The sequence below is a fragment of the Callorhinchus milii genome, unplaced genomic scaffold, assembly GCF_018977255.1.
Source record: "Callorhinchus milii isolate IMCB2004 unplaced genomic scaffold, IMCB_Cmil_1.0 Scaffold3, whole genome shotgun sequence".
Classification (NCBI taxonomy): domain Eukaryota; kingdom Metazoa; phylum Chordata; class Chondrichthyes; order Chimaeriformes; family Callorhinchidae; genus Callorhinchus; species Callorhinchus milii.
Window position 1 is genome coordinate 16076498 of NW_024704744.1, and position 12790 is coordinate 16089287.

The window sequence follows — 12790 nt, forward strand, 5'->3', positions numbered from 1 at the left end:
TTATTGAGTAAAAAGTCATTTCATATCTTGTAGGAGACAACTTTAGTTTAATTTGTTATTCTTTCCTCCCACTTCCCACACAGAAATCTATTATTTCAGATTCCCACTTGTATCTGGACTTGCTTCAACCAGATAGATGTTAATGGGGACAAAAATGGCAAATATACAAGATATATATATTATATATATACACACACATACACACACACATCTATACACATACAGTAGAACCTCACTAATCAGGTTAGGCCGCAGGCGCTGGGCGAAGTTGATTTTCCGCTTGCGCTGCATTCGTGATCCCAACACTTCCCGAGCACACGTGACTGGAGCCCACTCCGGCCACAGTACCAGCGTCGAGGAAACAGCACAAGAAGCCCAAGGCCTAGTGTACTGTGTACAGGTTAGTAGCAGAGGGTGCGTCTGTACCGCATTTGAAGCGGAGGAGGATGCTGTAGCGGCTGCAATCAATGACCGTTGTCCTGAATAGTGAGGTGGCCGGTTTACTGAAGCAGACATCCTATCTTTTAGTATAGACCATGAAAAAAACTGAAAATGTGCCCGCATTTGTGAGGTGGCTGGATTAACATATATAAAATAGTATATACATATATATATATATTATATATACACACACACATAATATATATATATGTATGAGAATCATTTGCCTTACTTTAAGGAGAATCAAAGCTTTAGGAAAGTACTTTGAACACAAAGAAAATAATTCAACAATACCAATTGTGATATTTATTTTACAGCTCTTTTAAATCACAGTTCTTCATTCTTATAAGATAAAGTAACATTGATAATTACTCACAGACGCAATTGTAGTATCCTTTTCAGCCAGTTCCTGTTTATGCCTCGCCATCATCTCCTTAATCTCTAGCTCTTTCATAATTTTTTCTTTCTCCAGGTCAGAGTACTGTTCCTCTGCAATAGATCGAGCAAGTTGCTCGGAATCTGCCTTGGTTAACGTGATTTCAAGCTGCGCTGCCAAAGAATCCCTGAATAAACAGAATCAATACGCCGAACATTAACTTTCATTCTTCTCATTAGATATTTTACATAATACGACAAAAGACAAAATTATTTTTAAACAATTCTCGCTTATGTCCAGTTTCAGAATTTAACTTTAGCAGATAATAACAACAACAACAAGATTCCATTTATAGAGTGCCTTTCACGTCGGGAGGACGTCCCAAGGCGCTGGATAGTTAGGTCAGGACCCGAGCAGGGGGGAAATGGTCAGGATGAGGGGAGGGAAGGGAGGGAGCGAGGAGGGGGTAGAGTCGAGAGTGGAGCTGAAGCCACGGTCAAAGAGAAAGGTCTTGAGACTGGCCTTGAAGGAGGAAAGGGAGGAAGCAAGGCAAAGGCGCTGGTGGATGGAGTTCCTTGATGCACAGACTTATTTAAGGAATAGATGCGTTTCCCACAATTTACGCATACTTACACATTGTGTTTCAATTTACACATTGTGGCTCCCTCCCCAATCATCTATTATAATTCAGTTATGATGTGGAAATTCTGAAATTACTTTATTCTATTATGAAAAAGGTTTAAATTTGAGAAATACCACACAAGTATTAAAACTTAATTTAAAGTATATTTTCTGCTAATATTCCAAAATACAATCAACAAAATAATTCAGGGATTGGGCTCCGTGATTTCTTACCTCTCATCCTGCAGCTCCTGCATTTTTTGCTGCAAATCTTTGCACAGCTTATTTTTCTCCTCACATTCCTCTTTCAGTTCCCGTACTTGAGTCTTGTACAAAGTCTGTGGAATTGAAAAGCAGCAAAGAAAACTTAAGCCAACACCATAATTAGTAATAATACTTGCAATTGATATAGTTGAAGATGACTCAGAGCGCTTCACGGAATATATTGTAAAGTGAAGCGACTGTATTTTGTGAGCAAACCAAGGCAGCCAATTGCGCACAGCAGTTTAATTCAACAAGCAAAAATAAATGTATATTTTGGTTCAATTATGTCTATTGTTGCATAGTGCAGCTACAACAGAAGTTGCATAGAATCTACATCACAAAAACAGATCATTCAGTCCAACTAGTCCATGCTGGTGTCTAAACTCCAGACAAGTCTCTAACCCCCCTATTCCTTTGCCCTCATGTATGTATGTGAGCTTACTTAGAACCATTCGAATTACACAGTTCATTCACAATACATTTAGTCAGTACTCAATCCTGCTGCACTGGGAAATTTCTCCCCTATTTTCTGGGAATCACTGCATTAAAATTAGGTACTTGCACATAGAAAATACTCACATACCTGAAATACCTGTGCTTCTGAATTTTCAATGACTTAATTTCCACTCAAATTTAGAAACCCATCCTCCTGCTCCTAATTTTTCTTCTTCCATTATTCTAATTGAGGTGAGGTCTCAAAAAATGTAACTGTAATTTCATTAACTACGTCAGAGTAAATTAAATAGTTTTGTATGTAGGTTTGGTATTCTTTAGAAGTTGAACAACATAAATGTGTGGTTTACACTTTTAAGTATTGTGGTTTACAAAGAAATATGGGATGATGGGTACTTCCCACCACTTGGATCGATAATTTTGATGTGATGTCAGCAGAATCTAGCATTTAAATTTGCTTTCAGAAACTAACTAATCTTTTAAAGTTTTAAAACTTCAATATTAGGGGGTCTATTGGTCACTAATATTTTGAGGCTCACAATGGTGTTATAGTAATGATTATTTGTCTGTAGAATGACTGTGGCCATAATATTTCTTATTTGCAATTGTAGTTTTACCTAACAAAAGTATGAAAATTATTAATGGATTTCTGGAATTTAGATTTTTCTCTCTTGTGAAGATTACTTTAAAAGTTTCCTTATTACAGATCTATTTGTGTTTCTGTTTCAACCGTTACATGAATACTTTGCCACAATTGTTGCAATTGACCATTCATAACATAAGATATTACCGGTTTCACAAAATCAAACTTGAGCTGGATGTAAAATTATGTTTTCATGAATGATACCAGAAGTGGGGAACTTACTGAAAAATACTGTTCAGCTTCGAGCTGATCCTGAAGTTCTTTCATCTGACCATCAGCATCCAGGCGCTCTCTGAAACAGTCAACAAAAAGAACATGTGCAAATGGAAGATTTCAGAGGCCAGCAATCATGCTTTAGACTAGAAATCATGTCCTTTTTCTATTAGTAAACTCTGGTTGTGAAGATTCTTCAGTGTTCATGAACCTGCAGGATATTTAATGGATACATTTTAATAAATCAACTATAATTTGGAGGTACAAAATTGCCTTATTTTAACCCCTGTAACACACATCACTGAACTGTATTTCTAGATATTGTTGCCATTTCAGAAAATAGAGCTCTATTGGTAAAAGATTAATGCACTTTGATGATGTGCACTTAGAATGGAACTTTCCATTATCCAATGAGCCAAATTTACTACCAGGTGAATCATTACTCCCAAGTTTAAATGTGTAAAATTTGCCCTCAAATTTATAAGTTAAGTAATAAAAACACTATAAACCGAGTAGTGAGAAAGCAGTTTGAAAGTTGTAGGCAAATGAGAAGCATCATAATATGGTGTTCATGAAGCAAAGAAATTAATCGAGGAAACCAGTGGCAGCTTCTAACCACAACTTGTGGCGATCTAGGGCAGATGCTAGGTTCCTTTTTTTTTTTTAGCAATGTACCACAAGTGATCAGCAATCTAAAATAGGTGAATTTGGGGGTTCTAGATCAATGTATATTTCAATGTGATGAACTAATTAGGCCAAGACAGAAAGCAACAAGGATGTGCAAGACCACATTTTGGAACCAGGAATTGTAGCCCAAGGAGGATCAAGAGTCATGTGAAAAAAATGGTTTAAAATTTAAACACAGTGGAAAGGAAATGGGCTATAGACTGGAGAAGTAATAGCTGAGGCCACAGGTGGGTGATTAGGACTTGAGGAGATAGAAAAAGGAAGGACTAGATAATCAAAAGATTTGAAGGTCAGGACAGAGATTAGACACTTTTGGACAACTGAACCCTCAAGGCTAAAAGTTACAGAGACCCAAGAGAAATTAAGTTTCCTTTTTAAGAAGACATACTTCCGGAGCTCTCCTATCTGTTTCTCCAGACTGAGTCTAGTCTCTAGCAAGTGATTTATCTCTTGCTTCAGCTGCTTCTCTGACATTTTCAGTGAGTTGACTTGTTGCGTCTGCATCTTCAGGTCATTGTGGGTTAGACTACGTTTTTGTGTCTCCTGTTCTATCTTCAGTGACAAGTTTTTCACCTGTAATAGAAATGTTTTTTGAATAAAAACACTATAACCTTTTAAGATAGTACTGCTAAGTGGTGCAATTGCTGTCTTCTCTTATATAATTATATCAAGACATTACCAGAGTTCTTATATACAGTGAATACGCGGACAAAACAATCAATTTCAAACTAAGTGCATTTCTAGTCATATCCCTGAAGCTAGTTAAAGCTGAGTCACTTCCAGTTACAAGTGGCACTCACCTCCTCAGTCAATTTCTCCTTTTCTCTCATCAGTTCTTCTATTTTCTGCTGTGCCTGCTTCTTATCACAGTCTAACATTGAACATTGTTTTTCAACCTCCAGTAAATTGTTTTCAACCTTTTGCTTTGAAGCTCTCTCTTCCTGAAGCTTCTTTTCCATTTCTGTTAAGACATTTTATAAAATTGCATTAAAGGTAAATTAAATAGCAACTGCAACATTGCGATTATGTACCGAACAACCTGCACCACTAAAGTGGTACTAAACAGGTTCTAACAAATAATTCCACGCAAGCAAAATAAAAATCAACCATCTTAAATCAGCTGACATCTCCATACTTGTAATGCCTTGGATTTTTTGGGTGAGCCTTTTGTTTTTGATTGAGAATACGAAATTGAGACAAATTTATGAATTGAGGCCTTCTGAAAGTTCAGATATGCATCATATAGGGCGACCTTATGATAATGCATTAATAATGAGTTAAACAGTTCTGAAAGCAGTATTGCAAGTGAATCGTGAAAAATTGGTTGATTTCTGAGTTCAAGTTAAGTTCACTTCCTGTGTGTTGTACATACAATAAGAAGCACTACTGACATCACTTCCTTGAAGTAATCTCAGCATATAGTTTCGCCCACAAAAATTAACAGTCAATTCACTTTAAAGTATATTCTGTGAAGCACTTGAGAGACTTCTCGAAGATGTGATGAGGCAAATATCAAATGCAAGAATTATTACTATTATAATAGTGTGTATCGTGCAAGAAATGTGAGCGGCAACCTGGTAAACTGGATGTTGGGGATTTTTTAAGCACTGCAAGATGGATTCACCGCAGTGAATTCTAAAATCTTATCATTCTTTATGAGAAGAGATTAATTCTTGCCTCAGACCTAAAATATATCGTCATATTTTGATTGGCCAACTATAATTCTCTATTGAACTTCGAATGCTGTAGCATTGTAACAAATGGAGTACCTTCGATTTTACAATTTGTATAACTGACCTTTCATAGCCTCAGATTTTGCCTCCTCTATAGACTCATAGATCTTGTTTTTATCTGCTAGCCGTGCTTTAGTAGCCTTATGCTCTGCTTCTTCTTGCTCCAGACTCTGTTGTAATACTTTCAGCTTGTAAGTCATGTCTATTTCCATGTTGTTCTTTTCCTGTTAATGGAATAAAAGGGAACAAGTAAGGAACAAACAGATAAAAAAACCCGGCTGATACAAATTTGTGAAGAAAATCCAAATGGTAATGGGCACTAAAGTACAAGTGTCTGCACGATAAAAAATAAGTGTGGGCTGATGTTTTCCTGAACTAGGAAAGCACGTTGCTCCTTCTTCTATGATGACATGAGAGCAACAATTAAGGACAATATTCCAGGTAGAGAAAATTGCTGCCCAACTACACATTCAACAGGAGGGATTTCACAGGACTTGGGAACCTTTCTCGTGGATAATGAAACTGCAAGAACATTTCAATAGCCCTCCATCCTGCGCAATTTTCTTAGGTATGTATCTTGAGTGGTTATCCAGTTCCACCCCTCATACCCCTACTTAACCTGTTGGGAGCCGCATAACTCCATTCTATGTTTTCACTCCCAAATAGACACCTTACTCACCTCCTCAAGTTCGGTCTAAGCCCAAACCAATATGCATGAACCATTTTTCTGGTACCAAATCAAGAAAGTCTCTCTGGAAAACTCCTTTAAACTCTTTACTTATCTGAGTCATAGGTAAGATCTCAAAGCAGTAAACCTATTGATATAAAAATCATATGCGCCTAAAGCAATGGAAAGAAAATATCAAAATTAAAATACATTTTCCTTTTTTTTTAAAACTAGTATTTTGCTAACATATCTTCATTTCAGTTCACTTGCGCAGTTGTGTATGTTTTATGCAAAAAATGACTTCTTAGAACCACTTACACTAGAAGGCAGTCAATTCAGGGAATTTATAGTCAAGCATAGTATCTTTGGGAGAGAGGAAAGAAATTTAAGGAGAAAAACACATTCAATCCCAAAAGGTAAACCAACTTACCTTTTCCAAATCAGTTAGTTTATCATACAGCTGCCGTTTATCCATTTCAGTCTTAGCCAGGCTGTTCTTATTACTTCTCAGTTCATCTCCCAGACAAGAAATCCGACCTGAAAACAAACCTCATTAGAAACGACTCAATAAAACAATGACACAAGCAAAATAAGCTGACTCCCTCCAAAATTAATTTCTGCTGCATCTAATTTAAAGTATGTTTATGGGGAACATTTAAAAGACATTCTTTTTTTGTTCAAAGATCCTCCCACCCCTTCCACTTTCTCCAGGTTCCCTATTTCAAAGTAAGTTATGTACAAGCCAAGATCAGATAATTATATAACATTGCAAATTTTATTCCATGGGTGTAAATAATAATTGGATACTGAATCCAATTTCATATAACGCTCTCCCATCAATTTGGGTTCCTGTAGCTTCATCGATCCCATCAGGGAAAAATAGAAGTCATCTTGTACAACTGCAGTTTAGATGCATTTCTGCTGGATGCATTTTTGTTTTTTAAAAAAACAGCTGACCTTCAGGATACTTTTAATTTTTCCACACCTTGTAAATCGCTAATGATCTCAGAGCCATGTGAACGATCTCTTCGCTCTGATTCAAGTGCTGACTGTAAGCTGATGTATTCCTTTTCAAGCTTGAGCTTGGCATTATCCAACGCAGCATTTTTGTCTTGCATTTCCCTATTGTTAGTCTCCAGCTGTCCAATTTGCTTTGATAACTCAGTTTGGTTCTTTCGTAGTCTCGCTGTTGTCTCAGTTTCTGTCCTCAGTAAGGCATTGGCTTCATCCAGCTAGATTTTGTGTAATGACAAAGAATATATGAACATATATAACCAGCAACTATCATATCCTCAACTCTTTAGCGTTCATTTTTGAGAGAAGAAAAGTGTCCCTTGCAGTTCACTGGCACCCACACCAAACTTCAGATATTGTCTCACACACATAGGTTGTAAAAGTGCTCAAATAGAAAATCCACAGGGTAAATTGCATGAGCCTCTGTAAAAGCATCTAGGAGCGCAGTGTGTGTCTCGTGGAGGAAATTGGACGTGTGAGAACTCAGCTTTGAGAAGATCTTGAGTCGGAACAGGGACTCAACTGAATTTGCATCTTCCATTTCTTAATGTACAAATATCTTACATAGTATTGTGGGACCGCTCTAGTCCAATTGATTCATAGCAATTTTTTAAACGAGTTAAAAATGTAATAACTTGACTAACTTACCTGCCTCTGCAATTGAGCCATTTTCTCATTAGATATTTGAGAATTCTGATTCCGTTTCCTCAAATCATCAAGCTGTTCTTTCAAATTCGTGACTGTGAAACACACAGATTTGTTACACATGAGAACAGAATAATTTACATATCCAGCCAGGAATACTAGGAGATTCACTAAAAAAATGTAATTGATAGTGTACCTAGATTTTAGTCAGACACACACACAATCTCTCTATAACACCACCTGTAATTAATACCTAACCACAAAATGAATAACACACAGCCACTGATTTTAACAGATTGGGATAGAACATCATCCAGATTAAGGAAAATTGCGAAAAAGTCGACGGGAGAAGATTACGGAAGAGCAGCAGGCTTTTAGCCAATCCATAGGCAAGATTCTGATTGTTGGTCAGGATGGGTCACTGGCAACTAGATTAGTGATTGTGAACTGCACTTCAATCAAATACATGGATGAAATCCATTTACCTTCATTCTCCAGAATACGCTTTTTATCTGCCTCCATTTCTGCTTTTCGGTTGTGATCCGCATTCTTGTGCTGAAGCAATGCCTTTTCTCGCTCCAGCAGCCTTAATGCTGACTCCAGATCTTTTCTAGAAGTTACCTAAAATTCACAGGTTGGGGTGATCGACCACACATACAATCTTTTACCAAAGACAAAGCCAAACTATTTAAGTGAAGGTAACCAGTAAAAAGTAACCTTTTCAAACAGTTTGAAATTCTTTCTCAAATGTATTATTTTTCAACACTTTTTAAAAAATACTATTTTGTGCTAAGGATAAAATAACTATCGTTTTGCTGCCTCTTTTTAAGTGAAAGAGCTGCTACTTTTAGTTACTGCCCTTTTGTCTTCATTTTATTATAATAAAATAATCAAAAATGCAGAAAAAATATGGAGCCTAAAACATGCAACATAAAACTGAGAAAATTGATCATCATATGAAAACGGAATCACCAAGCCAAAGTTTTACATTTCCACTGCCTTTTTGATGTATAATTCAGGGTGTTCTGAAACATATCAACGATACAGAAAAGAAGTATACTACAAGAATCTTGCTTCATTCTCTCTCTCAAAATAGAATGAAAATTTTGAAACAATTCATTTGTTTTGCAGACTTATTTTCAAAGAGTTTAGCTGGAATGTGTAAGATGCCTCTATTTAAAATCTGAAGAACGACTAGTTCTTTTATTTACCACAGACCCTATAGAAAATAAGCTAAATTAGAAACCAATAAAATAATCATGGCTACATAATATAACCAGAATCAAGTGGGTTTCATTTTTATTGATATATAAAATATATATTTGCTGTAAGTTGAATTATCTATTCTACAATGTTATAAAATAATACATTAATATTATAATCAGAAACAATTAAATATTTGCTATTTACCAAATTTGATAGTCTCCCAAACCACAACCTAATTCTTGTGGGTTTTTTTCCAGTTTTGTTGCTCATCTCTAGTGTAGCTTTGGGGACCAGATTGATAATATGACAGAACTGGTATAAAACTTATAGATTGAAATAGAGGTTTAAATTATATTTCCTCCTAACCTGTTACACTCGCCCAAAATGGCATTTTTGATTTATTGTTGGAAAGAATCAAGAAAATAGAATGTTTGAACATAAACAAATACAACTTGCTTATCTGGACCTTATTATTCTAAAGTATATACTGAAATAAATAAAAACCATCTGGAGAACACATAGTATTAATGCTCTACCTCATCTTCCAATTCTTTGGATATCTTTTCCAGACGGTTGTTTGTTGCTCTAGAAATGAAACGTATAAGTAAACATAAACTAAAAGCAAAATATTTCATACAAAACAAAGTAAAATTTAAATTTTAATTGCATCCTTTTCCAATCACCCATTTATGTTGAGAGGTTTTTCCACAAACAAATACTCTTTCCCCAGAAGAGAGAAGAGGGAGGTAGAAAGAAGCAGAGGCAAGTTGGGGGTGGGGGGGAGTGGGGGGTTGGGAGATATCAAACCATTCGACGTAACTTCTGTGCACTTCCACAGTATTCCTAACATAACACTGAAATATGGTGGTTTATCTTGTTCAATAACTGCTTTGATTCCCAATATGAAAGGTGCTAATATAAATGGAAATTTATATTGTAATACCTAAAGCAGTGGAGAAACCAAATCACAATAATAAAAAATTCTGAAAGAAGCAAGCGAATAAAACCAAAACTAATCTCGTCTTGCATTTGGGGCATTTCTTCACTCTCCCAAACAAGCCATTTTATTTTGTATACAGTCACACTGAGTTTATCATTTACACTGTAGTTAAAGCATAACATTTCTACATCCCTAGTTTAAAAAGTCGGTGATTTTAAAATTGCATACATTTTTCCATTTAATCTACTGCAGCAGAATACCTTTCATTTCACAACCATAACTAGCAATTTCACAGACTACCGGAACACAAATTTCACATGTATAAACATTAAAAACATGAATGATTCTATTATTCTAGCTAGTGAACCCTAACATTGCTATTTATTAAAATTATAAGATTTCTTGAACAATTAACCCACACACAAGTAGAAGCCTAGGAACAGGAGTAGGCTATTCAGCCTGCTCTGCCATTCTATAAGATCATGGCTGATCTGTACATCAACTCCAATTACCTACCTTTGCCCCTTATCCCTTAATATCCTGACCTAACAAATATCTACTATTCACCTCAGTCTTGAAAATGTGATTGGGGGAGTCAGTTCCAGATTTCCACTACCTTTTGGGTGAAAAGCTGCCTCCTAATTTCACTCCTAAATGGCCTAGCTCTAATTTTAAGATTCCCATATCAGAGAAATAGTTTCTCTGTATCTACTCTATCAAATTATTAATTTAAAAACCTCAATCAGATCATCCCTCAACCTTGCAAACTCAAGGGAATAGAGACCAAGTTTATGCAACCTGTGCCTGATGAGATTCCAGTGACTTCCCCACAACTGAAGTTACAGTTACCAAGTTTCTCCCTTCCTCAAGTATTGAGCACAAACATGAAATTGGAAATGGTATTTGTTTTCTTGGAATTCTGCACACATCAATGAGAGGGAGGTCAGTGTTAGAAAATGGAACACATCCTCATTTGGTCAGCCAATGTCAACAACAAACAGTCCCAAGACATGCACAGCACATTTTAAATTCAATGTTAAATTTCTCCTACACTTCAATAAAATTTACACCAAATGTGCTCTGGTCCTATGCTCAATAGGAAATGGATTAAAACTCCTCAGACTCATTTCACATTTGACTCCAAGTATGGGCTGATTTGTTCTCCATGAACAGCTTCTCCTCCAGCCCCCACACTGTCTTGTGCAGCATTCATCAGGGTTCTGCTTTCGTTCTCTCCTCTTCAGTGGCTACAGGTTCCCCCTTAGTGACATCATCCGCAGACATGGGGTCAACTTCCACATGTATGCGGATGACACACAACTCTATCTCTCTGCTTCTTTGATTCCAGGACCACTGCTGTGCTGACTGATTGTATGTCACACATCAAGTCCTGGAGGAGAGCTAACTTTCTCCAGTTGAATGTCAACAAGATCGAGGACCTGATTGGTACCTATCAGGCAATGACAGCATCACTATCCATGGACTCATTCTCTACACTTCACTGAGCCAGCCACTGAATTTTGGCATTTTATTCGACGCTTTCTACTCCACATCCGTGCCATGGCCTGCTCTGCCTTTCTCCACCTCCGTAACATCACCCGCTCTGCCACTGCCTCTCCCCTCAGGCCGCTGAGACCTCATCTATGCATTTATCACATCAGGCTCGACTATGTTAACTCTATGCTTGTCAGCCTTCCCAAATCTTCCCTCCAAAAGCTGTAGGTCATCCAGAACTCTGCAGCTCATGTACCCTCACACACCAGGCTCGGTGACCCTATCACCCCCATCCTCCACCAGCTCCCGTCAACAACAACAACAAAATTCACTCAGAGGATAGAGTTCAAAATCCCTGTCCTTGCCTTCAAAGAACTCCATGGCCTTGCTCCTCCCTACCTCTATGACCTACTAACTATTTCGACCTGTCCACTCCCTCAGCTCAGCGGGCTCCGGCCTGCTCCATGTCCCTTGCCTCATCCACCATGCGGAACAATTCAGCCTCTCTTTTGAACTCTATCCCACAGTCCCTTCTCTTTGCTTCCTCTCGTCTCCTTCAAGGCCTGTCTCAAGACCCTCTTCTTCGACCATGCATTCGGCCACCCTCATACCCCTATCTTCCTTGCCCTCCACCTTTCCTGATCTCAACCCCCAGCTCGCGTCCAAATCCCTGACTGTCCAGCGCCTTGACATGAAAGGCACTATACAAATGTAATTTGTTGCTATTGATTTGAACTAAGACTTCAAAATTGAAAAGACAATACACTAACCACTGCACCATCCACTCATCCCTAAATCTACCCATACCTATATTTCTGTTCCATTTCATCTTTGGCTTGCATTTCGTTATTCAATTGTTCTTCTATCTGATGAAGCTTCTTTTGTAGTTTTTTAGACTGAAACAAAAAAGGAAGGAAATATTGGCAATAATATGAATCGTGATATCATAATGAACATTGTGCACTCATTTTCAAATAGGTTTTACAAAGGATGAAAGCTACATACCTCCAAACTATCCTGTAAAATAAGAGAAGGAAAACAATTACATTTAGGTACAAAAGACTTGTGACCCTTTGCATCATACCTAAGAACTGAATATCAATGCTTGAAGTATTATTATCACGGATATCTAAATTCACATGACATACATGATGCATAAATGTGCATACTGCCATTGCAGCATTTGAAATTGTCCCTTAATGGAATTACAGTGCACTACTCTAGATAGTAAAAACACTTCAAATTAATGCTTTGCCAGTCATACTAATGCCTCAAATTATAATTTGTGATTCCAAGAGAAAATTGTTCTCCACTATATTCTACTGCCCCTACGTGCACACTAGCGAGCCTGGCATAACACTGAATTCACTAAATAAAGGACTGTTCTACAGTA

The 12790-nt window shown here is 37.2% G+C and overlaps 1 protein-coding gene across 5 annotated transcripts in view; it reads right to left on the reverse strand.

The window, feature by feature from the left end:
- rock2a (rho-associated, coiled-coil containing protein kinase 2a) overlaps nucleotides 1–12790 on the reverse strand; it is a 128533-nt gene that overhangs the window by 24032 nt on the left and 91711 nt on the right. For 4 of the 5 annotated variants that reach the window (XM_007897080.2, XM_042333647.1, XM_007897082.2 and 1 more), the window contains exons 11-23: nucleotides 12403–12414; nucleotides 12205–12293; nucleotides 9500–9548; nucleotides 8243–8378; nucleotides 7761–7852; nucleotides 7084–7330; nucleotides 6529–6635; nucleotides 5496–5655; nucleotides 4499–4659; nucleotides 4087–4271; nucleotides 3021–3090; nucleotides 1673–1776; nucleotides 818–1004 (exon numbers count right to left, since the gene is read on the reverse strand). In XM_007897080.2, coding sequence (XP_007895271.2) covers nucleotides 818–1004; nucleotides 1673–1776; nucleotides 3021–3090; nucleotides 4087–4271; nucleotides 4499–4659; nucleotides 5496–5655; nucleotides 6529–6635; nucleotides 7084–7330; nucleotides 7761–7852; nucleotides 8243–8378; nucleotides 9500–9548; nucleotides 12205–12293; nucleotides 12403–12414 — 1599 coding nt within the window. The remainder of the gene's footprint in view (nucleotides 1–817; nucleotides 1005–1672; nucleotides 1777–3020; nucleotides 3091–4086; nucleotides 4272–4498; nucleotides 4660–5495; nucleotides 5656–6528; nucleotides 6636–7083; nucleotides 7331–7760; nucleotides 7853–8242; nucleotides 8379–9499; nucleotides 9549–12204; nucleotides 12294–12402; nucleotides 12415–12790) is intronic. The other variant, XM_042333646.1, reaches the window with a different exon arrangement.